A 26,318-nucleotide genomic window follows, 5' to 3' on the forward strand; every position below is an offset into this window, starting at 1 on the left:
CAGCTGACGGGGCAGACTGAGATCTCCAGCCTGGCCCCTCCATCCCGGGAGGCAGTCTCGTGTGGAGGAAGGAGCACCAGACTGGGAGTCAGGAGATATGGATCTAAACCCAGCTGTGTGATTCCTATCGCTCTGATTACTCTGTGACTTTGGGCAAGTTTCTTACAGTCTCTGGGTCCCCGGGCAGTCTCATCTTTCCCATTGAATGAGGGGTTAAACTCAATAAATTTTATGTTCTCTTTCAACTGTAAGATTCAGGGAATTGAGTGCACCCTGCCACGTCTCGGTGAGGGTGCCGCCTGCGTGTGGGAGATGGTGGGAATGGACTAGACCAGAGAGGGGTTAATAGCCAGTGGTTGTTATACATGGTAGGGGCTAGTAATAATCCTTCCTATCCACTCACCCCAATATTTTCATTCTCTGTTTAGTTATAGAAGGCAAAGGCCTGATGAGCAAAGAGCCTGGCATCTGTGATCCCTACGTGAAGGTATGCTGAGCTGGAGGTGGGGGTGGGGGTGGGTGGCATGGGGGACGGTAAGGGACTATGTCACTAGTCTGAGTCCCAAGGTCTCAGCACATCTGTGGGCCCGGTGCCATTCGAAGTGGCAGCGACCGCCTCACTCTTTGGTCAGTAGGCATTTATTAGGGCCAGTGATGAGGCCCTGAGCTAGGATAGGCCCTTCCCTTCGCCCAGCTTGGTGCCTAAGCCTTCCTGCCAGAGCTGGAATCTTATAGGTGATCTTGGTCATCCACGTGGGTGAGCACCGTGAATGTGTGGGTGATGGAAATCCACAGAAAATCCCAAGCCCTCTCATGAAAAGGAATGTTTTCACACTTCTCCCTGGCAAAACCGGAGGCAAGGCAGCAGGTTTGGGTGGTGGAGGGGAGGGAGTATCTCTGAGGCCTAGAAGATCCATCCGAGTGGGGCCTTTGTAGTGAAGACAGAGGCCCCGAAGGGTGGAGGGCCTACTTCCAGCCAGAACCAAAGGCCAGGCGCCTCCCAGAGTGTGCAGCTGGGATGCCAGGTGCCGGCCCTGATGCACCCTTCCATGTTCTCCCCAAAGCCTGGTCAGGGCCCCTGGGGGCAAGGACTTGGTCAGGAGCAGGGCAGGAGCAGAGGCAGGGCAAGGGCAGCCAGAGGGCGAGAGTGTGGATTTGGGGCCTTACCAGAGGCCGACCCGGAGCCTCTGGTGAGGGAGCACCTAGCAGCTGCAGGGAACTTATAAGAGAGGCCCACACTTGGAGAGTAGAGCCGGTTGAGGTATACCCCATCTATGGCTGGGCCTGTGGCTGCCGGCTGCGGGGCCCTGTCCCCGCATCTGACTCCAGTGCCTCGGCTGGGGTTTCTCTTTGTTCCCCAGCATCTGACTGAGGACTCCCCTCTGTCCTCTGCAGAGGCTGGTTTGAAGGACACCTGGGAAGGTTTTCACTTGGGAGATGTGCAGAGTCCACTGCAGGACTTTTGTGATTCTGTGTCCCACAAGTAATCATCTCACGCTTACTTTTCCCCAATTCAAGATTTCTTTGATCCCTGAAGATAATCATCGACTCCGTCGCCAGAAGACGCAGACCATTCGAGACTGCAGAGAGCCGGTCTTCCGCGAGCACTTCTTCTTGTAAGAGTCTGGGGCAAGCCAGGCCCTCGAGAGGAGAGGGAAGGAGTGTTTATCTGGAAACAGCTCTCTTTGCCAAATCTAGAAGTCTATCTAAGCAGAAAAACAGGGACTTCTAAAGGATGCCTTTGTTTTCTTGTTCACGTATGTCCTTGCATCCCTGGCACCCGGCCCAGCAGCGAGGTCCACGGTGATAAGGTGTCACTTGGCTGGTTCTCACAGCCAGAGTGCCCAGCCTGAGGCTGGCAGCCCCTGGAGAGGATGCATTTTCCCAGTGTGCCTCGGGCCAAGCCTTCTCTTTCAGTAGAAGAAATTTTCCAAGCTGAGGGATCCCTCCCCCTTTTGAAATTTGCTAACTTCCTTGAGCCTCAGCTTCCGTGTTTGTAAAATGGGCTTATGACACTACCTTCCTCAGAGAGCTCAGGTGTAAATGCGACAGTGTAACAGAGTGTCCGCTCTTGCTGTTTAATATTATTACTACTACTACTGTTATTATTATTTCTTCCCCCATCCATGAACTCTGGGGCCCTGGGAAGGAAATGGACGTTTCATATTTTGTTGGTGAAAGTTAAGATTATTCTGTTTTTTTTCAAATTACACGAGGTAATTTTGCTTATGGTAGAAGAATAGGCCAGCATAAACAAAGAAACGAGAAGACGCCCCAAGCCCTACGACTCATGACACGCCTCGGCTTCTTTCTTTTCAGATCTTTGAGTCTGTGTGGGTGTGTATGTCTGGGCATGTGTAGGTGTTTACAAAAAAATGGAATTGTTCTATAGTATTACACGGTGACCTCCCTTTTGTCCCAAACCATATAATGTAAACTCTTCTGTGCATGTGAATACCTACCTCCCACGCTACTGGCATTTGAGCTTCCTTAACCAGCTTCTTATGGTTGTGTTTAGGTTATTGGTAAATTTTGCAATTTGACAGGCTCCAGGGGTCTAGCCTGGAGCTCGGCCCTACTAACACCCTGGCCGTGTGGTTTGCTTTGCAGTCTTGTCCAAGAGGAAGATGAACAGAAGCGCCTTCTGGTCACTGTGTGGAACAGGGCAGGTGACTCCAGGTGAGGGGAGGTGCTGAGCCGGAAGGGAGAGCCCGCTGTGAGCCCGCGGGTGGCTGCCGGTGGCCGGGCGGCCAGCAGACGGCAGGGACTCGGTTAATATCTGTTGGATGAATAAGTAGTAGTGGCAACGCTAAATCTGAGAGGCTGCCGGCCCCTGGGTCCCTGTCTCTCCAGGCGACGCTAAGGATCGCGTTGTCCAAAATCATTTGCTGTGCCCTTGGCGTCGACAAGACACTGGGTTGGCCACCAGGGACGCCAGCCAGCCTCCATGTGGACTCTGCTCTCCAGGTGCCCACTTTCAGGAAGGGACGCCAGGTGCTTCACAGATACAAATTATAGTAACAATAGACACAGGCTCAGCTCCACAGGAGCAAAGCTCCTAGGAAAACAGGCCCATTTCTTTCTTAGTCATCGCTGTACCCAGTGCCTAGCACGCAGATGTTATGTAAATATTGTTTGAACGAATAAAAGAATGAATAAGTAATAAGGACAGTAAGTATGGGAAGAGGAAGAGGGAAGTTCATCGTGGGCTGAGGTGATCAAGGAAATCTTTTTTTTTTTTTTTTAATTTTTTTTTTTAACGTTTATTTATTTTTGAGACAGAAAGAGACAGAGCATGAATGGGGGAGGGTCAGAGAGAGGGAGACACAGAATCTGAAACAGGCTCCAGGCTCTGACCTGTCAGCACAGAGCCTGACGCGGGGCTCAAACTCACAGACCGTGAGATCATGACCTGAGCTGAAGTCGGCCGCTTAACCAACTGAGCCACCCAGGCGCCCCAAGGAAATCTTAATGGAAAACATGGGATTTGGAACTTGGGGCAGAGATCAATAAGACGAGGAGAGAAGGTTTTGCATGAGCAAAGGTGAGGAGGCAGGGATATGCATGCTGGGCTCAGGCTGCTATGAGGAGGCAGCGTAGGAGGTGCAGAGGTTTTATGTAGGAGAGTCCAAGCAGGCTGGTCTTGCTGCCCAGGGTACAGGAGGCCGGATGTTGTCACCAGCATGGGGTTTCGTACAGCACAGCAGAGGAGAGCTGGGTGACAGGGAGAGTCAGCTTCCAGACAAAGGCGGTGAGAGCACGTGGACTGAGTGCCATGGCCCATTGTGAGCAGTAGGGGTTCATCCACCCGGTGCAGTCCAAGGAATCTGGGGGACCCTATGACTAGAGCGTTTGTTGAGTAATCATAGAACCAACTGGTGACCGGAAAAGTAGCTTGGTGAATAAAAATCAGCTCCACTCACCAGCTTAGACTAGAAAATTATTTTGGGGTTGCATGCTTTAAAAAAATTTTTTTTAATGTTTATTGATTTTTGAGAGAGAGAGAGAGAGAGAGAGAGAGAGAGAGAGAGAGAGACAGAGTGAGTGGGGGGAGGGGCTCCAGGCTCCAAGCTGACAGCACAGAGCCCGAGGCAGGGCTTGAACTCATGAACTATAAGATCATGACCTGAGCTGAAGTTGGATGCTTACCCAACTGAGCCACCCAGGTGCCCTGAATGCCTCTTTTTTTTTTTTTTTTAAGCTTCTCCATTCTGAGAGAGAGAGAGAGGAAGGGACAGAGAGAGAGGGAGAGAGAGAATCCCAGTCCCAAGCAGGCTCCATGCTGTCAGCATAGAGCCTGATGTGGGGCTCGATCCCATGAACTGTGAGATCAGGACCCAGGCTGAGATCAAGAGTTGGACGCTCAACCAACTGAGCCGCCCAAGCACCCCTGGGGTTGAATGCTTTTTAGTATCTTCTATTTTATAGCTGGTATGCTTTTCAAAATTGAGCCTTATTCAACCTTCATAATGAAGGATATTTCTTTTAATAGAGCATTTACTTTTTCTCATGGAATGGGGCTTATGGTGCTGTAGGACTCACTCCTTCAGCTGCCATTTCCTGGGTACCAATGTGGCAGCGTTGTTCTAGATGCCGGGGACACAGAGGGTCAGTCAGAGACTGTCCTGCTCTTAAGAGGATCACTGGTAGAGACTTGGAGGTGTGGGTAAGGAGGAAGGCATCACGTTGATTCACCAGAGCAACCAGTTACTGGGTGTCGACCACAAGCCAGGAGATGACAGTGCGTCATCTCATTTAATTTTTAACTCTTAAGAAGAGTATGTTTTTGCCCTACATCTTCAGAAGAGGAAACTGAAGGGAAGAAAGGGAGTCTCTTGCCCAAGGTCAGACAGCCAGTGAGGAGTAGAGCCAGGATGGGGACCCAGACAGTTAGACCCCAGAGTCCTCACTCTTAACACTATACTGCCTCCTGGCGTACGAGCAAAAGGACAGAAGAAAACCAGCAGAGTAGAGAGAGCAGGGCAGGGCAAGAGTGGGGAGGAATCGCCAAACTCACTGGTGTTGTAGGAGGGTCAAGTACAAAGCCGGGACCAGCTAGAGATAAGACGAAGGGTTGATGTCAGCCAAATCACATGATTCTGTAGGTGTTCTTTGGTGCATGAGCTTCCTCCTAAGGGCCGGTGGTTCTTAATCCCAGGTTTGCGCCAGCATCTCCTGGGATGCTTGCAAGGAACCCAGGTTTCCAAGTGCCACATCAGATGGACTCAGCCCAAATCTTCATGGGCAGGATGAGGGATGTGCATTTACACAAGTTCTTGAAGGAACCTCATGCCGCCAGCTTGGTGTTTGGGAAGCTGGTGGTGGAGAGATACTGAGGGGTGTTGAGCAGGGGGAATGACAGTTGTGTGTTCTAGATCTGTCATCCTGGTAGGGCTTTGGAAGGCTGGGGCGGAGCTAGCTGATCCTTGCAGTAATCTGTGAGAGAGATGCTTTAGGGATGGAGAGGAAGGAGACAGACCCAGGACAGATTTAGGAGATTAGGTGAACGGCACTTAGCGGTGGTTTGGCTGTGACATCAGCAGGGGAAGTCAGGGATCATTCTTGGGTATTGGGTGGTGTCCCCAACCAAACCAGTGTGCCCTGGAGGGGGAGGGAACCAGCTTCGGATACACAGAGATGTAGGGGCTGGAGAGCAGCCAGATAGGAGCTGTGTAGGGGGGCAGCCTTGCTGACACAGAGCTCAGGGGATAGAGAGGTCTGTGCCGGGTACAGGTGTGGGAGCCATGGCCACCAAGGTGAAGGGCTGAGTAGGTGGGACCACCTAGGATGACTGTGAGTGCCAAGGCTCAAGAGTCAGAAGCCCATGTTGACAGGAAAGCCTGAAGAAGACAGAGGAGGAGTGTCGGCGGGACAGAGCATGCCTGGGGAGCCCACCAGATGGAGGCAAGGAGGGGAGCAGGTGCGGGAGGCAGGCACCACCCTGGGATCTGCCACTGAGGTCTGCCCTCCTGGGAGACCAGAGCGAGCCAGGCAGAGTGCAGCTCACGGTTTTTGGAAAAGAAAGCGAGGCCGGGGAAAGTGAGTCAGCGCCCAGCGGGGCAGTGTGACAGAGGCAGTGTCTCCACTTGTTGCCTATTTTGGGAAAGTGAGATTCCTTATTAAACCAAACACAGTTGAACTCGTGGTCACCATCCCAACCCAAAGCTCAAGAGGGGCAGGGCAGGCTCCGACAGGCCTGCCACGGAACAGATCGCCAGCCCCACGGAGGCCCGCTCAGCCGCAGGGAGGCGCAGTGTTGACCCGTCTCTGAGCGAGAAAGACCTCTGAGCTGGGGGAGGCAGGCAGAGCAATGGCAGGAAGCTTCTGCCCTGCGGAACGCTCTCAGATCACATTGTGCTTCCCCAAAGGACGGACACGCAACTTACCAACACGAAAGACAATTACAGAAGAAAGGAAACAAACATCTATTGAACTCTGTGGCCAAGCACTTTACATGCATTATCTCATTTAATCCTTGTAACAACCCTGAGAGGTAGGAATTATTACTGTCCCTCTCTTCATAGAAGAGGAAACTGAGGCTTACAAAGGTTAAGGAACTTCCCTGAGGTTATCAATTAAGCTCTTAATGTGCACTGTGTGTGGACATTACATACCATATTCTAGGCGTTGTCCAACTTAGTCCTCACAACACGGTATAAATAGGTATTCCTGTTGTCTCTCTCTTACACGTGAGGACACAGAGGCACAGAGAGGTTAAGTAACTTGCCCAAGCTAATGCAGCTAGGATGTGGTGGAAACAGGATTCAAGTCCTGGCAGCCTGGCGCCAAACCTGTGTGGTCGTAACCACATTATAGCACACTTGACTGTGTCGCACAGGCGATAAATGACTCTGAAGCTGTACCCTGTCGGTGTCAGGACACTTGTTCCTCGGAGGCTGGGCTGCTTCCCGTGGCATTTATAACGCGGTTGTACGTAAGTCATCCAGCTGAACATGTGGCAGTTATGTTTCGAAACGGGAGATAGAAGGGAAGCATCTGTTTCACGAATTCTCACGATCCTTTCAGTGATGGCCATAAACTTGTGTATGGGGAGCAAAATGGTCTACAGAGACGTTCTGGGGAAGGGCTGGTTGATGTCATGGGGACACAGTGGGAACCAGGGGAGGGGAACCAGGCCTTAGAGCGGAGATTTTGGCTCCAACTCACTATGAGATCTCGGGTAAGTTCCTTCCCTGCTCCCGGCCTCAGTTTCCTCAACTGTGAAATGCAGTGAAAAATGCTAAGATATTCAGCTTTCAGGCTTTGTGGGTTTTCAAGAAATTATAGACATTTTCAAACATAAGCAAAAATAGAAAATATCATATAATGAACCCTCATATGTTCATAGTCCAGCGTTAGCAATTATCAATGTATGGCCAATCTTACGCATTCTCCCCTCCTCCAGTGGATTATTTTAAAGCATATCCTAGACATCATCTCATCTATATATATCTCTCTAAAAGATGGCTTAAAAAGACAACCACAATGCCACTATCATGCCTGACAATTAACAGTAACTCCTTAATATCACTGACTATGGAACTTGGCTATTTAAAAGTTTTGTTTGGGGGCACCTGGATAGCTGAGTCGGTTAAGCGTCCAACTCTTGGTTTCGGCTCAGTTCGTGACCTCACGGTTCATGGGTTTGAGCCCTGCATGGGGCTCCTCGCTGGCAGTGCAGAGCCTGCTTGGGATTCTCTGTCTCCCTCTGTCTCTTCCCCTGTTCTGCTTGTGCATACACGCGTGCATGCACACTCTCGCTCAAAATAAAAAAAAAATATTTTAAAAAGTGTCCTTTAAAAAAAACTAAAAGTTTTGTTTGGTGATATGGCGCAGAACAGATTGAAGCTTCTAGTATCAATCATAGTGCTTTCAGAATCTGTGGCCAGAGAACAGTGTTAGGGTTGTAATGTCACGCACCAAGTTAAAAAAAGAACAAAACACACACACGTGTTTGAAACACATCATCTTTTATGCGAAGAGTATGTACATTTATGGGGAGTCTGCCTGCTGTGTGTCATGCCCTGTCCTGGGTACTCTAAGTGTTCTCTGTCCTTTAATCTACTTTCCAAACAGGACTCTCATGCCAAGTACAGTGCCATAATGTTAGAGAGCTTGTGACCAGACATAGGGAAAGAAAAGGAAAGAAAAAAATGGATGGAAAAGTATGTGTTCAATTTAAGCCATCCAATTAAAAATAAAATTGATATTAAATGGTGTAACCGTGTAACAGAAATAGTTTAAGGCCCCTGAGAAAGAGAATTAAAATGCATTCCCTCAAAATAATGCATTTTCATTTTGTTGTTTTTTTTAAGTTTATTTTTTGAGAGGTGGGGGGAGGGGCAGAGAGAGAGCGCGAGACAGACACGATCCCAAGTAGGTTCCGCACTGTCAGCACAGAGCCCGATGTAGGGCTTGAACTCATGAACTGTGAGATCATGATCTGAGCCAAAATCAAGAGTCAGATGCTTAACCGACCTAGCCACCCAGGTGTCCCTGCGTTTCATCTTGTAGTGGGTCTCTAATCCTCTGCTCAAAAGGCAACTGAGCCAAATACCATTCCCCATGAGTGTTCCATGAAGCTTTATCTCTGAGCCTTTGTGCTGGCTGTTCCCTCTGCCTGAGGTGCTTTTCTTCTTACTCTCTTTGGCTTAACTTTTCAGGCCTTCGTCCTGCATTTCAGCCCTAAACCAGCTCTTGCCTCCCCAAGCTTTCAGCATTTGTTGCCTGCGCTGTTCATCTGTCCATCTCGCCCTGTCTAGTTACAGCCTTTGTATTGCTGTCTTGGGTTGCTATTTAAATTCCTGCATGTTTGTCTTCTTTCCTTAATGTTGCGGCTCCTTGCCCAGTGCCTGCCAACCAACCGTGGGCATGATGGATTCATCCATTTGTCAGGCCTTCACTGAGTGCACCCAGCCCTGAGCTCAGGGTTTAGCATTCAGAAGTAACCAAGGCTTGGCCCCTGAGACTTTGTGCTGGTGAAATTTTCAGGCAGTCTCCAGGGTGAGCCCTAGTTCCCAAGTTTATAAGCTGACTGGTATATTGCTGTGTACTCAGATTACATGTAAAAGAAGTCTTTCTTCCTCCAAAGATTTCAGGCTTAAAGGAGTAGCTAATTGAAGAACACTTAGAGAGAGTTTCCTGCTTATGGACATTAATTGTGACAATTTACTTGGCCTGAATTAGCATGAAATCATTGGAGGCCCCTTAGCAGGAAGCAAAGCTCATGGGAGGCTATTAACCGTTTAGCATTCTCTAAGCACCAGGGAATAAAAATTCCACTTATTGAAGAGCAAGAGGAGAGGCAGCCTGTATTACAGCTAAAGCATTGTGCCTGGAGATTCAGAGAGTTACAGCCATAGCCAGTGTGAAAGGAAAGTGTGTAGCAAGGCAGTGTGAGCACCTCGATACCAGCTGGGTTGCTCTTGAATGTGTTGACAAACAAAATTAAATTGGCGGTGAGGACGTTGGTAAAGTCTGGACAAGGCTTTTCTGGAATGGCAGCTCTGATCAGTGTCTGCCAGGGTCACCGCCACTTAGTGCTGACTTGGCCGCTTCCCAGGAGGGAGGCACGTTTGTTTCCGATGGTGGGGGCTGGCGAGATGGGTGTGGAAGGGTTGCTTGACCCAGGGTGAGCACACTGGCCTCTTTGGGTAGATTATTAATATGGCTTTGTCTGATGGGAGGGGGCAAGGAAGAGGGGAAGCAGGTGGAGCCCAGGCCACAGGAAATGGGGCCAGGGGGAGAGAGCAGGGGGAGTAGCAGAGTGGCAGGAGCTGGTGAGGCACGGCCAGGTGTGGAGTGTGCATCAGCAGGGCAGGTGTGACAGTTACGAGGATCAGTCCCTACCAGTCTGCAGCCCCAGCCCCTCACTTTACTTGGCTGTCTGCAAGAAGCCAGTTTTGTTTTGCTTAGGACTGTCAGATGGTAAGCTGCCACCCTTTCCGGAGAATGCAAACAATATGTATTTATAGAGACCTAGTCCGCTGGTCCTTGACTGGGGCAGGCACAGGCGGGTGCCCTGCAGGATTCCCAGGACGGCTTTTTTTTTTTTTTTTTGTTACATTTTTCTTTAATGTTTATTTATTTTTGAGAGAAAGAGAGAGTGTGAGTGGGGGAGGGGCAGAGAGAGAGAAAGAGAGAGAGAGAGAGAGAGAGAGAGAGAGAGAGGAAGACACAGAATCTAAAACAGGCTCCAGGCTCTGAGCTGTCAGCACAGAGCCTGACGCAGGGCTTGAACTTGGGAACGGTGAGATCATGACCTAGGCCAAAGTTGGACACTCAACCAACTGAGCCACCCAGGCGCCCCAGCTTTTTTTCTTTTTCTTTGTTTTTAATGTTTATTCATTTTTGAAAGATGGAGAAACAGAGCATTAGTCGGGGGCGGGGGGGGGAGCGCAGAGAGAGAGAGAGGGAGGCACAAAATCCGAAGCAGGCTCCAGGCTCTGAGCTGTCAGCACAGAGCCCATTGCAGGGCTCAAACTCATGAACTGTAAGATCATGACCTGAGCCGAAGTCGGATGCTTAACTGATTGAGCCACTCAGGTGCCCCAAGAATACCCTATATTGATGAGCAGTGAGAAATGTATAGAGTTGTTGAATCATTATACTGTACACCTGAAACTAATATGTGTATGTTAATTATATTTTAAAAAAGGAGAAAAAAAACAAAAAAAACAGACCCAAGGCCTATGGGTAGCTCTGAGCTTCTGTGGTTGGTGGAGGGAGTGCTGTTCTCTGATCCAGGATGCCTGGCTTTCCCACGGGACTTTACTACTAACTAGTTCTGTGGCCTTGGGAAGAGGACTGGCTCTGAGCCTCAGCCTTTTCCTCAGTGAAATGGAGAGAATAAACCCTCTCCAGCTTCACTCACAAAGTTGGAAAGCACAAACTGGGTGATGCAGGTAAAAGTGCTTTGTAAACCACAGTGTATCAGGCAAACCTACGTTGCACTTGATAATTGGCCTCCCGACAGAGCCCTCGAGAAGGTGCTGACTCAAGCCTCTGTTGTTCTCCCAGACAGAGTGGATTCATCGGCTGCATGAGCTTTGGGGTGAAGTCGCTCCTGACTCCGGACAAGGTGGGTCCCAGAGAAGCCTCTGGCAAGGTCATCCCATGGAGGCCAGGACTAGTACGGGCATAGGGTGGGGCTTCTGTCTTGTGTGCTTCACGACCTGAATAACAACACTTTATCATCTGAGTGACCAAGGGTTTGGGTCCCCTTCTTGGTTCCTTCTTGTCAGAAATCAGTTGTCCAGGCAGCTCCAAGGCTTTCCAGGGGGCTCTGGGTCTGTTGTCTGCCATGAAGGATGCTGGCAGGTCCCTCCCTCGGAGTTCAGCACTGCTGGGCTTGCCCTGGAGGAGGAGGGCCAGGTGCTTCTCCCCCTCTGACGTGATCTACCAGGTCTCATGTTTTTGAGTCTAGCAAGTGCTCAGGGATGGAGTGAGCAGCGACATCCCCTGTGGAGCTTTCCTTTAGGCTGAGTGAAGACTCTCTGGAATCCTGAGACCCTCCCTCTGGGTAGCGGGTCCCTTATCCGCCTCTGCACCGTACCGCCTCCCCCTACCGCCAAACTGGAGGCTTTTGAGGAGGCGAGAGACATGCTCCTTTTGCACATGCCCAGAGATGTCCTGGTGGCCTCTGCATGGAGTTGCCAGGTGCCACTTGGTGTCCTGGAAGTGAAGTCTGGGGGTAGGTGGCTGAGGAACCTTTATCCTGCACGTGGGTGCTCGTGGGCGCCAAGTATCTTCTCTTGATGCAGCTGTGGCTTCCTTCCCTCCTGGGGGAAGATGTTCCCTCCATGGGACTGCTCAGGGGCCTCAGGACACCTACTCTCTGGCCTCTCCGTCCCTCCTCCATTCCCTCCCTTCTGTTCCGTCAACATCCATTGGGCTCCTACTGTATACCAGGCACAGTGCAAGGCACATCAAAAAGCCTGTGCACAGCCTAGTGGGAAGACAGACATCCAAATAGACCACTGTTCTCCAGGGCTGACAGGCTGTGGGAATTCAGCAGAGGGGAGACCAACTCCGCCTGGAGCATCAGGGAAGGCTTCCTGGAGGTGCAGGCATGGCAGCTCCCTTTGGGGCAGGGCCGCCGGACTGTCTGTCTCTACAGAGACGCTGCTCCCGAGGGAGGCTCTCCAGCTGCTGCTTTTTGAGGGGGGTTGTTGGCTGCCTGACCTGTGCCTTCTGCCTCCTTTGTCTGAGCATGTCATGCCTTCTCTCACGACAGGAGATCAACGGCTGGTACTACCTTCTGGGGGAACACCTGGGCCGGACCAAGCACCTGAAGGTGGCCAGGCGGCGACTGCGGCCCCTGAGAGGTGCATGGACACCACCTTTGGCTTCTGCCCAGACACGCTGCTCCACTCACCCCCTTGGCTTCTCCCTTCCCTCCCTTCCTGCATAGTAGCATCGCCCCGGTGTTTTGTGGCATCTGTCACCCCTGGCTGCAGTCAAGTCAGGGGTCCAGGTCTCACAAACACCTGCTATGATGCAGGCTGCAGGCAGCCTCTTGCCTCCAACACCTTTATTTATATGGTTGGACCTTCCTGGGAGAGGATTATAGGCCTGACGCCATGCAGTTCAGCAACCTCCATTCTAGCTTATGGAGGGCTGTGTTTCAGGAACTTTCTGCATGACTCCTTCTCAGGATTCTCCCATGGGCTGCCTTGCTGGCCTCAGTGTGTCTACCTTGATAGGCAGGGCAAGTGGGCCCTGCCACAAGTCCTGAGGCTCAGGACCGGGATTTCATGTTCCCTTCTCTTCTTTCCTTCTCACATGTAGTCCTGACTCTTGATTCCCTGGTTAGCCTGAGCTCGGGCACCCCTACATCCTGGAGGCCAACAGTGACTCGGATAGCCCTGTGGGCCTGACACTCTGGCTTGTCCTCTGGGTGGTCTGTGGAATGGGCCCTTATGTGCCAGGAGGAACTTTCCAACTCTTCTCTGTCATCTTCCAGGCCCGCTGCAGAGAATTCCAGGATATGGGGACACTGAGAGCGGGGAGAAACTCAAGGTAGGTGGGGACATGCCTGGGTAGGACTGACAGGGCCTGGGCATCACCCTGGGCTCTAACTTGCTCCTGGTCTGTCCCTTGGCCCAGGAGACCCCCTATTAAGACCGCCTTTGGTGCCTGACACTCAGATTCACTTGGAGCTTGGAAATTCACAAGGCATGCGTTTTTATTTATTTTATTTTATTTTATTTTATTTTATTTTATTTTATTTTATTTTAACATTTATTTATTTATGAGACAGAGAGAGACAGAGCATGAACGGGGGAGGGTCAGAGAGAGGGAGACACAGAATCTGAAACAGGCTCCAGGCTCTGAGCTGTCAGCACAGAGCCCGATGCGGGGCCCGAACCCTCGGACCACGAGATCATGACCTGAGCCGAAGTCCTCCGCTTAACCGACTGAGCCACCCAGCTGCCCCAAGGCATGCATTTTTAAGTGATTATTTCTTGTGCTTTTCTCAGGTTACTCTTGCTTGGGGCAGTGGTGGGGAGAGAGCCGGCCCGGGCCCCTGGAGATGGCGGAGTCTGGATCTTACCAGCTTTCAGTCTCTTAAATCCGAGCGTCCCCTTTCCCCCCAGAACCCTCAGACAGCTCGGTTCCCCTGACACCGTGGCCAGATCACCCTCCGCTTAGGCCTGCTTGATGTCAGCGAGCAGCCATGAGTCTGAACCTGAGGCCAGTGGGTCCTTACTCCATAAGGCTGTGAATCTAGAGAGAAACCTTCACATAGGGATTTTGGTGAATTCCTCCAAATTCATTCCATCTCTTGCAGAACATGGCAGGGGACCATGGTTTTCTCTAACAGCCGAGAGAGGGAGAAACAAACTCCCAGTGACTGAGAAGCCGCTCTGTGCCAGATGCTGTTGTTACCTAATTTAATCCTCACTGCTGCCTCTGTGATGGTCGTCGCCTCCCCATCTCACAGATGGAAGGCTCAGAGATGTTAGGTCCCTCTCCACGGCCACACAGCCAGCTAGTGATGGAGGCAGGACCTGAAGCAAGGCCTGGCTGCCTTTAAATACACTGTGCCACACCGCTGCATCATGTGGCCTACTGGCAAGATATGATGGTGCTGTTTTCCCCGATAACATCCTACATGTAGGTGCATGATATTCTACAAAACATCTTCCCTTTCATTTGCTCAATTCATTCCCCCATTCGTTCTTTCATTCATTGTCTATTGAACATTCTCACGGGCTAGACCCTGCGCCGGGTGCTGGGGTACAGCTGTGAGCAAGTCAAAGGTGCCTGCCCTCATGGAGCATATAATCTAGAACGGCACGGTCCAACATGGTAGCCACTAGCGTCTTGGAGTGGCTAAGGTGACCGAGGACCTGAATTTTTCATTTTATTTAACTTTAATTCAGATTTACCTGGCACATGTGTCCTGTCACTACCACATCGGACAGCACGGTATTAAAACCATTTGCTGGTTACTGTATTCTGTGGCTTCACTAGGAGTTTAAACCTTCTAGCTTCAGTGTAGGAGCTGCAAAGACCTCTCTCCCTTTCTCTGTACCTGCCCAGCACAGAGAAGGCAGTGACCAGAGAGCCTTCCTGGTGGTTTGTAGGAATGACACGGACACGGGCATCAACACTGCACGTTTCTAGGTGGCTTCATTCTGGATCTGCACCTAGGCCCTGACCTGTGGGGACGTTGTTCTGAGGCCCATTCGATTTTCCCGGGCTTGTACACTGAGAGATGTCCACAGGACTCAGCACAGTGGGGGTGGTCGTCAGAAGCTTGGTTGGGCTGAGGGAGAGCCCCCCAGAGGTCATCTGCTCAACTCTCCCTTTGTACACATGGGGAGGAGATAGAGGTCCAGAAACCTGGGTGATCTGCCCACTGTCACGACAGCCAAAGCTGGGCTGTACCAATGGACACTCTCTGGCGTCAAGGACATGAATGGCGGGGTGGGTTTCCCCAGAGACGGTGAGGTGGTATAAGGGACGTGGGGCTCACCAGGTACTGCTCTACAAGGCAGGGAACAAGACTGGGGGCCAGCTCCACCCTACCCTGCTGCGTGACCTTAACCACCGCAGTCCTCAGCTTCTTGATGGGCAAAACGAGGAAGCCAGATCATCTAGTGATTGGAACTCCCTTCCTGATTTGCCTTTATGGTCTACATGTCGTCAGATCCTTAAAGCCGAGGAAACTGACTTTTAAGCAGCTTCTGAATGGCAGGCTGTTCCTCAGACTCCACATGTTTCGTGTTCTCTGTTTTGAGATGGGATGTCCGTGAGTGCAACCCCCTAAAGCGTCCTTGGATTCTTTAGATTGTGTTAATCCTCTGGATTTGCTGCCCGGGACCCTGGGATTTGCAGGGGGAGGTGGCGTTGTTATAGAGCGGGCCGTGTTTTCTGCCTGGGTTCTCGTCCAGCCAGGGGTGTTTGTGAGAACATTGGAATCACAAAGTGGCCCATGGCGGAGAATGCAGCCAGAACAAAGGCGCCCTCTCCCCGCCGGGGGCCGGGGGGAATACTAACTAGTTGACAGGAATTTTAATATAAAACTCTCCCTCTTCCTTGTCATTCTGAGGTTTCAGGAAGCCTTCGGGCTTATCGTGCAGAGGCACACAGCACAGACAGGGCTTGGGGAGGTGAGAGGTGATTTCCTGCCATTCTTCTGCGGGGCGGGCTTCCCAGGGCGGTCATGCCAGGCTGACTGGGCGCAGTGTGGACTCCCACTGCTGGGGGGAGAGCTGGGATTTCATGGGGCGGCAGCTGAGACAGGACCCGCAGCCATGAACCGGTTCAATGGGCTCTGCAAGGTGTGCTCGGAGCGTCGCTACCGCCAGGTGGGTTCTTAGCCCCTTGGGGCACATTGGGTGTCATTGGGGGTCGAGGATAGGGGCTCACCTGAGCAGGACTTCTCTCCCTGCAAGTCCTTCCTTGTTTCTTTCTGCTCGTTGCAGGTTAATTTCAGTCTAGGGAGAGGATAGAGGTAGGAGCTGGCCCTAAGATCCACTCTTTACCCCCTCTCTAGGGGCAGACCAGGGCCAGCTCTATATCGTCCTAACCACAGATGTGTGGTGTCCTTGGTGAGATTATCTAGTTGATTTTCTGTTATTTTTATCTGGGGGCAGTGTGGGTTAAAAAAAAAAAAAAAAAAAGGCCTCCCAAGCTTGAGATTGGAAATGGCTGAGCAGTTGGGTTTTGTGTTTTTGCTAACTTTACACTTTCACCAACTTTCCCTACTTCTGATGGGACAAGAGTGCCTGTCCTGCATTGTCTGTGTGTGACTATGTGTTTTCACATGTGTTGCTGTGCACTTTTATGTGAGATGGGACGTTTCCGTGTATATGTGTGCACACATGATTTCCTCCCTGGTAGGTGTGATGCCTTGGGGTGGTTCCGGAGTCCTCAGACTCCAGCCCATCCTCACTGAGAAGGCTTGGCCTCTCAGCCTCCTGTCTTGGATGTGGGGCAGAGTGGGAGTGACGATCCCTTAGCTTCAAGGCTCTTCTGGAGCTGCGTGGGGCCCTTTTTCTTATAAACAAAGAATGGGGACAGGGAGGGTGAAGGCAAAGGATGTCCAGATTTTGGGAATGTCCAAACTGAGGGGAGTTCAGGAATGGTTCTGATTTTAAAGGTATAGAAAAATCCCTCTGTGTATTGTAATGACCAGACTGCAATGTGGGTCCTGAGTCCTGCAGGCAGCCAGCCTCAGGTCCTAGGGAGATGCCCAGAGGGGCCTCCTGCACCTCGGCTTGGACCGTGGGACCCACCTGTTCTTCCTGCTGTGCTCTCCAGGCCTCAGGGCCTGGCCTGCCCTCCCAGAGTCCGGCAGAACAGCCCCTATGACACCAGCAGCTGGGTGCAGGGTGGTAGGGCAGAGGGCGCTGGATGGAAGGTTGAGAAGTTTTTGGTCACCTTGGGATATGGCCCAGAAGACTGAAGCCCGCTGGCTGTCAGAGTAGGGCCAGGCATGGATATGGGTGGGACCTGGGGCTCTGGGACTGAAGTTCGAGACAGATCCTATACTAGGAGCCAGCACAGTATTTGGGCACCAGCTTTTTGCTAGACCTGGCTCAAACTCAGCCCTGTCCTCTTTTTTCTTTTTCTTTTTTTTAAGTTTTTAAAAAGTTTATTTATTTATTTATTTTGAGAGAGAGAGAGCGAGAAAGAGAGAGAGAGAGAGAGAGAGCGCACAGAGAGAGAGGGGGAGAGAATCCCAAGCAGGCTCTGCACCAATAGCACAGAGCCTGATGCGGGACTCAAACTCACAAACTGTGAGCTCATGACCTGAGCTGAAATGGAGAGTCAGATGCCTAATGGACTGAGCCACCCAGGCGCCCCAGCTCTCTACAGTGCCCTTGGCTGTAGCTCTTGAGCCTCAGTTTCCTTATCAGTGGAGGTGGGATGGTAATATCCAGTGATGGTGCTATGAGGCGAATGGAAGGCTGTGTACAGAGTGCCTGTGCAGCGCCTGGGATGGACATCTAGGAAGTGTTCAGTCAGCAGTGGCAGTCAGGGACTCGGGTGGAAGTCTGGGCGGGACAGGGGATCAGAAAGCAGGCAGGAGGGCAGAGATGAGGTGCTAGCCTGGGTGAGGGCTGGGAGCAGTGACGGTCCCTGCCTTGGACAGGAAAGAGCAAGAACCCCCTCCAGGAAGGATGGCCTCTGCCAGGAACTGCTCCCCTCACCTCCTGATCCTTAGGCCCCAGGTCACAGAGGAGGACTGAGAGCAGGGCTACTTGCAGCTTCAGCTTCCTTCTCTGTGCCATGGGCATGCTAAAACCAGCCCCGAGTACCCCTCGGGGCTGCAGTGATGATCGGGTTCCCGGGGCACTGTCTCCAGGGCTCATGATGGACAGAGCATAATTCTGCCTCCTTTGTGTGGTCCCCCTTGTCACACTGAGCCCGGAGGGGAGCTTGCTTCCTGGCACCCTTTCCCTTTCCCTTTCCTTCCCAGCCTCAGCTGGCTTAGACTTTCCTGGGCTGGTTCTTCTTAGGCTGGTGGCTAGGAAGGCCCAGGGGGCTCAGCCCATAGTCCTGCCTGGAGGGGCCGAGGGTGTGGGAGGGGGAGGCTGTTTTGTAGGAGCACACGCCTTCTCTCCAGATTCAGCTCTGGGGCCAGTTCCCAAACTGTTCGCATTGAGCCCATGGGTGTTAGGACCTGTTTGCAGAGCTGTCATCCCAGGCAAGAGGACTGTGGTCCTTGCTGGGGTAGGACTGGGAAAGGTCTAGAAAGACTTTGTAATCCCAGTCTGCTTGGGCTGAGGATGGATTGAGAGGCCCCCTGAAGTCCTTGTGAGTCACATGGAGTGGATCAGGCTCCTGACATCTTCCCTCAGCCCAGCCTGGGCTTTTCACACTCACTCTACGGTTTGTTTTTCTTTCTTTCTTTCCATTTTTTTTCTCTTCCTGTCTTAGCTGCGTGTTTTCCCAGAATTCTTATGGGAACAGGGTATTTTCCTGCCCCCTCCCCCTTCCCCTTGTCTGTCAGATTTCCTGTTTTACAAACTCGCTTTGAATCCAGGCCCAGGGCTGGTGGGAAGCAGAGCCTCAGGGGCCTCCCCGACAGCCTCCAAGGGCCTTGGTCACCCTGGGTCCCCCGGCCCTCCCCTTCCTCATGCCTGGCCTTCAGGACAGCTGGCAGGTGAATGCCAGGTGCCCAGCCTTGAAGAGACAACCCCTAAAGGAAGGAGACATGAGTCTCCTGACAAGGCCACTGGCCCTCGACCTTTTCCAGCTTGCCGAGCTGGCTTCTTTCTCCACCTGCCCCCCTTGTGCCTCACCAAGGCCCCCTCCATGTCCACTTCTCCCAGGGAGTCTCTTGGGGCCCCGCTCAACCCCTTTCTGACTTTGACCCTCTTAGGTCTGTAGCTTTCATAAAGCTCGGAGCAGCTGGAGTTGCTCTTTGGGGAGGCAAGGTCTGGGCTGTCCATACCCCACCCAAAGTCTAACTGGCAGTATGCAGAGGGGGAGCAAGGCTGAACTGAACCGGCTAGCAGACAGCACTGCACCCCGACAGTTTCCTGCTGCCAGTGGGACAGTGCTGGGCTGTCCTCACTGAGCACTTGCTGAGTTCCTACCACGCACCGAGCCTGCCTTGCACCGAGCCTGCCGTCCAAAGTCAAGCACAAAGAACTGTTCCCCGCTCTGATCTCATACTTGGCTCCGGTGCATGTTGTGTCCTTCGTTTTGGAGAGATCTGCATATTCTTGTCACCCTCTAGGACCCAAAGACCGGCCCCCCCATGCCTTGATACCTCAGCAGAACCCGGCATGCATCAGGAGCTTGATAATTTTGTGTTGCTTTGGAAAGAGATCCTAGGGCTGCCTGGTTGGCAGCAGAGCATCTGACCCTTGATCTCAGGGTCGTGAGTTCAAGCCCCATATTGGGTGTGGAGCCTACTTTTAAAAAAGGGGGTTGGGGAGTCTGGGTTGCTCCATTGGTTAAATGTCCGACTCTTGGTTTCGGCTCAGGTGGTGATCTCATGGTCTGTGGGTTTGAGCCCTGCATCAGGCTCTGTGCTGACAATGTGGAGGCTGCTTGGGATTCTCTGTCCCTGTCTCTCTGCCCCTCTCCCCAACTAGTGTTCTCTGTCTCTCTCTAAATAAATAAACTTGAAAAAAATAAAATAAAAGATCCAGGTGGTTGGGCCCCTTCCTGGGACTTCTGAAAGTAGGGTTGTGGATCTGCCATGCAGCAGGCACAGTGAGGTCAGTGGCTAGTTCAGGTTCACTCAGGAGGCCTGTCTGTGCCCTTGCCTGCCCCCTCACCTGGGAGCCCTCACTGGATGCCTTGAGGTCCCAGCAATGGACTGCCCTGAGAACCCTTGCACTTGTCCCCTGACCCTTGGCCATAGGTTGTGAGTACATGTGTCCCTCTCTTCCCTCCCCTGTGCTGTGGGAGGGTGGCAACCAGGTGGGCTTTGTTTCTGGGCCTTCCACACAGGGCCAGCCCTGGACAGATGCTCTGTGAATCCCCGGGGGGAGGGGGGGCGGGTGGTGGGGAGGAAGAAGGAAGGGACCGAGGTGGAGATGTGCAGGTCCAGTGGGCTCTTTGGTAAAGGACTGGACCGTGTGTCTATGGGGTCTGAGGAAGGTGAGGTTTGCTCTTCCAAGGCTCTGTCCATCCTAGGCCCTGCTGGGTCAGCCTGGCTTTACCTCCTGAGTTCCCAGCCTTCCCGCTTGGCCCACAAACCAGTGCTCAAGCCGCCTGGGCCAAGATAGTAACGGCAAGAGCTGGCCAGCCTCCTTCTTGGCTCCAGCTCCCTTGGAGAGGAGGGTGGCTCTGGGGTAGGGCCTGTGGGCTTCTCCACCCTGGAGCAGAGGCAGCAGCCTTGTGGCTTCTGGGAGTAACTGGGCGGGGCTGTGTCCTAGATCACCATCCCGAGGGGGAAGGACGGCTTTGGCTTCACCATCTGCTGTGACTCTCCGGTTCGAGTCCAGGCTGTGGATTCTGGTAAGTGAGCGTCTCGGGTGATGCCAGTCCCACTCCCCTCACCACGCGCCTGGCTTCGCAAACAAGATGCGAGAGCTGAAGGGGGAGCCCCAACCTGGAGCAGTGTCCTCGTTTTTCAAAACCAAAGAGTACTATTTTTAAATGTCCACACATGAAACTGAGGTCTATGAAAATAGATTCACATTTTTTTTTTGTTTTTATCAAAATGAAAATAGGTTTTTTATATTTTGTTTCCCAGTCATGTTAAACAGGAACTAAACCTACATTTTCAGTAAGGGCTGCATGGGAAAATGAGAGTCATTTATGGACTTTATTTGGAATCGGTACTTTATCCCATTCCAAGCCTGATTAGCACTTAAAAATAGGCATGCTCTCCCTGTTTTTCGCAGAGGGGAAGCCAGGGCTTGGGGATCGGGGTGTGGCCCCCCAGTGCCTGCATGGGGACCGGCACAAGGCGGGCACTCAGGGAATGGTGTTAAAGAATGAATGAAGTGTCTGAGCCTGGCAACAAGGAAGGGTTCTCGGGGGAGGAGGGGGGGAACCCTTGGGGAGTGAGAGCGAGAGTGAGAGCGAGGTGGGGGCCTGGCTGGAAGGGTGGACGGGCCGAGGAGTGAGCAGGTCGAGAAGACGTGAGGGCGAACGGCTGCCTCCCTCCGAGGCCCCCACGAGCCACTGAGGTCGGCCCCGCATTTCGCAGATGAGGAAACAGAGAGGGCCAGACTTGTTGAGGCCGCCGTGGGGGCCATGACTCTAGGTCATGTCATGGGTCGTGTCATTGGCGTGTCAGGGCTTTGGGAGCCCTCAGGCGGCTTTTCTTTGTCCGTGCAGGGGGTCCGGCAGAGCGGGCAGGGCTCCAGCAGCTGGACACCGTGCTACAGCTGAACGAGAGGCCTGTGGAGCACTGGAAATGCGTGGAGCTGGCGCATGAGATCCGGTGACAGGGGCGGTGGGCAGCTCTGGGCCTCGGGCTGATGGCACACCTCCCCAAACCCCCTGCCCTGGGCACAAGGCGGCTCCCGCCTCCTCCTCCTCGCAGCTGTGAGCAATTCACTTTGCTCCTCAGGGGATGGGTTTCTTGGCCCGAAAATGGAAGGTTCAGGCTCGGAGCAGTTTTGGATCCCGGGGCAAATAGTGGGGAAGAAGCTCTCAAACTGACCCTGTGGCTCACGGCGCGGCTCCAGGGCGTCACTTTCTACTTCAGCTCGTTATTTTCCCGTTGTTTCTAAAGGATGTGTAGATGTGGGGAATGTTTCACTCGCGCACTTGAGAAATTATTCTTTGGAGTGTTTGGGTCCCCTACATTTGGACCCGCTGGGGTAAAACTCTCATGACCCATTTTACGTTTGTTTCTAGAATGACTGGAGACGGGGTGGCACGTGGGTGGCTTGCTGGCTCCTCCCTTGCTTATACTTTGCCCATGACCCACATCACTGGTTGAGTTTGGTACTCTCGTTTCACCTGGCCATGGCCTCAGGGTCCTTCTCAGCCACTGCCAGTCAACTAGAGTTGACCTAAGGGACCCCTTCGCTGTCTCGGCTTGAGGTGGCCTCTTACCGCCCTTCCTGCCTGACCTCCGGGGCTTCTCTCCCCCTCCCCCACCCTTCTTCTCTGCCCTTTAGACCCTACCCTCAACTCAACTTCTCTGTGTGACCCCTCCCCCCGCCAACTCTAGGAGCTGCCCCAGTGAGATCATCCTGCTCGTGTGGCGCATGGTCCCCCAGGTCAAGCCGGGGCCAGACGGCGGGGTCCTGCGGCGAGCCTCCTGCAAGTCGACGCACGACCTCCAGTCACCCCCCAATAAGCGGGAGAAGAACTGCACCCACGGGGCCCAGGCACGGCCTGAGCAGCGCCACAGCTGTCACCTGGTGTGTGACAGTTCAGACGGGCTACTACTCGGTGGCTGGGAACGCTACACAGAGGTGGCCAAGCGCGGGGGCCAGCACACCCTGCCTGCGCTGTCCCGTGCCACCACCTCCACTGACCCCAACTACATCATCCTGGCCCCACTGAACCCTGGGAGCCAGGTATGGACAGCGGGTTCGGAGAAGGTGATGGGCATGCGCTGGCCTCACACAAGAGCATGCAGGGAGGAGCCTGCAAGGGGCTGGGAGTGCCAGTGAGGAGGCGGGGTGTGTGTTAACTCTGGCTGCCCCAGGGCTGTTCTGGGGGAAAGAGAGTGATGGGTCTTTGTGGCCTCCGGGCACAGATCCAGGGCCAGGGGATGTCATAGGGTGGAAGATTTCACCTCAAAAGAAGGAAGAGCTTTCTGCCAGTCTGGGCTTTTTCTACGGGGGATGGGCCGCTGTGATAGGGGTGATCCCCCTGTCAGGGGAGGTGTGAAAGCAGACACTGCCCGATGGCATGATGGGGTGTCGGAGTTCATGCCCCAAAACATTAATCCTGTGAGATACTCTGGGAAAGAAGTGTCTGAGGTCAAATAAGTTTGAGGACTAACCCAAACTCTCCTCTTCTAGACAAGATTCCCCATGTGGATGGAGTAGGTTACTCGAGGCTCTGAGGGTATCCTGCAGTAGAGGACGGTTTAACCCAGCATTTTCGGAATTCCCCTGCTGGTACAGCCATACGGCAGGCCTCTTAGGGTCCCGCAGTGCCGGTGTTCCCTGGAAGGCACTTCGGAACCAGCCGCCATCCAGAAAGTTGGGGACTCAGCCTAGGGGTTATACTGGATGAAAGCTAAAACCTTGTTCAACCCTAACATTCTAGAAGATTCTGGAATCTCTGATCCCTCCAAGCACCTCCCTCTGCTCCTTAGCCTGGCCGCTGTTTTTCCTCCTTTCCTATCCCCGGTGGTGGGTGAGCAGCCCACCTGGTTGGCCCTCCCCGTTCCTGGAGCCGAGCTGATGCGATTCTTCTGTCTTCCTTTGCAGCTGCTGCGGCCTCTGTACCAGGAGGATGCCATCCCCGAAGGTGGGTCTGTCCTCTGCTGCTGTGCCCTCCCAGCCCCAGGGAGATGTGAGGCCAGTTGTAAGATCCCCAGCATACTGACACAGACCATCTTTCCTCCCCATACCCGCTCTCCCTCACTGAACCAGTGTCTTTCATCCTTGGAGCCTCAGCTGAGAACGAAGAAGGGATCTTCCCACAGCAGCCCAGGAGATAGTGCATTCAACTGGGATTCACTCACTTTTACTGAGCAACCAATATATGTCAGGTGCCACAGGCACCGTGGTCGGGCCTGCGCGGAAGTGGGGCAGGGAGGGCTCAAATCAGAGCTGTGTGGCCGTGAGCAATTCATATTCCCTCAATGAGCCTCGGTTTCTTCGTCTTTAAAATGGGGCTGATGATTTCCACCTCAGAGGGTTGTTGGGAGGGGCAGTTGTCTGCCCACTGAGAGAGGCTATGCAGAAGATGGCTGTCTTTGAACTCGATAGGTTCTTCTCTTTTGGCCTTTGAATCTGACCCTATCTTTAAAAAAATTTTTTTTTCAATGTTTTTATTTATTTTTGAGAGACAGAGAGAGATAGAGTGTGAGCAGGGGAGGGGCAGAGAGAGAGAGAGAAAGACACAGAATCTGAAGAGGCTCCAGGCTCTGAGCTGTCAGCACAGAGCCCGACGCGGGGCTTAAACTCTTAAGCCGTGAGATCATGGCCTGAGCCGAACTCTGACGCTTAACCCACTGAGCCACCCAGGCGCCCCTGACCCTATCTTTTTTTAAAGTTTATTTATTTTGAGAGAGGGAGAGAAAACATGAGTGGGGGAGAGGTGGAGAGAGAGGGAGAGAATCCCAAGCAGGCTCTGCACTGTCAGCACAAAGCTCGACGTGGGACTCGAACCCACAAACCACGAGATCATGACCTGAGTCGAAGTCGGATGCTCAACTGACTGAGCCACCCAGGCGCCGTCCCACCCCCGTCCCTATTTTTTAAGATCCAGGGAAAGAAGCTGAGCTCAAAACCAGGGTCTTCTCAGGGTGCCTGGTTGGCTCTGTTGGATAAGTGACCGACTCTTGATTTTGGCTCAGGTCACGATCTCACAGTTTGTGAGTTCGAGCCCTGCATTGGGCTCTGCGCTGACTGTGAGGAGCCTGCTTGGGATTCTGTCTCCCCCGTCACAGCCCCTCCCCCACCTCTCAAAATAAATAAATAAACTTAAAAAAACACAAAAAACCCAGGTCCTTCTCCCAGGAAGCCTGAGATACCAGTCTTGGTGCTGCAGCTGACCGGGCGTTCCTATAGGGAATGTGCCTACGTGCCTGCCAGGGTCCAACTGACTGGAGTCCAGCTGGTATCTGGAAAGCTGTGACCAGCCTTGCCTGGTGGTCCTATGCTTGAGCCCTTTAGCACCTACGGAATACCTGTTGACTTCCTTCCTTGAGAGGGGCCTTTTCTCAGCCACTTGCAAACTCGCTTCCTTGCCTCCCTCCCCAACAGCGGCATGAAGTCGATGCTGGCTTGTAGCAGGTTCTTGGAAAAGTACCCGTGCCTTTCGGGAGGGAAAAGGGCTCCCATCAGGCCCAGAGCTGCTGATGGAAGGCATCTTCATTCTCTCCAGGGTAGGCCATTCGGGTGGGTAGGCCTGGTCTGTTGGAAATGAATCTGCGTTCCTTCTGGAGAGGAGTCTGATAGTTATTCAACACTGAGTTCTTAAAAAGCTTTTAGTCAGCGCATTAGGTTAGAGTGGAGATGTCACTGCTAAATGGTGACTTCATTAAGGGCAGGGCCTGGGCCGCCCCATCTCTGTGTCTCCAGTGCCGGACCCAGGGTGTGGCAGACAGCAGGTACTCGGTACAATTTCTGCTGAGTGACTGAGTAAAGGAGAATGACGCTGGCTGGTTGCTTCTAGGGCTGGAAGGCTGGTCACAGAGGAAGGGGGCTGGAGGGGTGTGTTGCCAGCAGTGGGCTGGTGGTGTGGGATTGATTCCTTCTTGGCCTCAGAGATGCCTCTTGGTGTCCTCCCAACCTGTATCCACAGATTTAGTGAACCAAGAAGGGCCCGGTCATCAAAGCTGTGGAGAGAGAGAGGGACAAGTAAGGACATGATGACGGTGTTAATAACAACGGTGGCTTTTTGAATGCGTTGTATTAAGAATTGACCTTCCTTCATTTATTCTCCATGACGATAGTTTTTTTTTGGTATACAAGAACATCTTTTCTCTTTGTCAACCATCAAGTCTTCATGGCCCCAAGTCCTGGAGTTCAGAGGAAGGGGTGAAACTGAACCTTTCCTTAAACACACTTGGGGTTCTCCAGAGGCTCGGGCTGTCACCGCGGTGCCGACTCGTGCTTCCTCCTCTGGTTGGGCTGCCCAGGCTCCTTTCACGGGGCAGGATGGAGCCGTCCAGAGTTGAACGGGATCTGGTACCCTTCCGAGGCCCAGGGCACTTGCTGCTTGTAGCTGGCATGTTCCCCAGGGCCGCTGGGGCCCTCAGCATGGTCCCCTGCCCTTCAAAGGGGCCCAGCCTCAGATTCTCCACTGCCAGAGTGGGATGGCTGCCAGGGCTCGCCTCGGAAGCCAGAGCAAAGCCGAGTAATTACTGTGTTTGGTCAGTGAAGCAGGTGTCCTAGCAAAAAGGGGCGATGTCGGGGCTTGGACCAGAGGATGTTAAGAGGTAGCAGGTAGGAAGTCAAGGGGGTTGACTTTGCAGAGCTCAGCAGCTCAGTCGCAAACTGGACTGTTTTTTTTAAAAAGATAGTTTAGAAAATCCTTTTTGGAGAGCCATGCCCATTTATCACAGGTGATCCAGGGTGTGTGGAGATGGGGCTCCCAGGCATGACTGTTGCATAGGTTGGATTGATCTTGCTTTGTACCATATACTGGCCAGATGTCCCTGGAAAGTCACCCAACCACTCCAGGGCTCAGTTGCCTGGTCTATAAAACGGGGCTAAGCAGACTTTTCCTACCTGAGGGCAGAGGCATGTCACACG

The 26,318-nt window shown here is 52.7% G+C and overlaps 1 protein-coding gene across 5 annotated transcripts in view; it reads left to right on the forward strand.

Annotated features, from left to right (window-relative positions):
* The window catches only part of RGS3 (regulator of G protein signaling 3), a 140,556-nt gene that overhangs the window by 34,381 nt on the left and 79,857 nt on the right, over positions 1-26,318 (forward strand). For 3 of the 5 annotated variants that reach the window (XM_043565887.1, XM_043565896.1, XM_043565895.1), the window contains 10 exons: positions 429-487; positions 1,519-1,616; positions 2,611-2,679; positions 11,020-11,080; positions 12,236-12,326; positions 12,965-13,020; positions 20,352-20,433; positions 21,262-21,367; positions 22,106-22,457; positions 23,322-23,361. In XM_043565887.1, the coding sequence (XP_043421822.1) occupies positions 429-487; positions 1,519-1,616; positions 2,611-2,679; positions 11,020-11,080; positions 12,236-12,326; positions 12,965-13,020; positions 20,352-20,433; positions 21,262-21,367; positions 22,106-22,457; positions 23,322-23,361 (1,014 nt within the window). Of the gene's footprint in view, positions 1-428; positions 488-1,518; positions 1,617-2,610; positions 2,680-11,019; positions 11,081-12,235; positions 12,327-12,964; positions 13,021-15,099; positions 15,819-20,351; positions 20,434-21,261; positions 21,368-22,105; positions 22,458-23,321; positions 23,362-26,318 lie in introns of those variants that run through there. The other 2 variants (XM_043565893.1, XM_043565888.1) reach the window with 2 other exon arrangements.

This window comes from Prionailurus bengalensis, chromosome D4, assembly GCF_016509475.1.
Source record: "Prionailurus bengalensis isolate Pbe53 chromosome D4, Fcat_Pben_1.1_paternal_pri, whole genome shotgun sequence".
Lineage (NCBI taxonomy): Eukaryota > Metazoa > Chordata > Mammalia > Carnivora > Felidae > Prionailurus > Prionailurus bengalensis.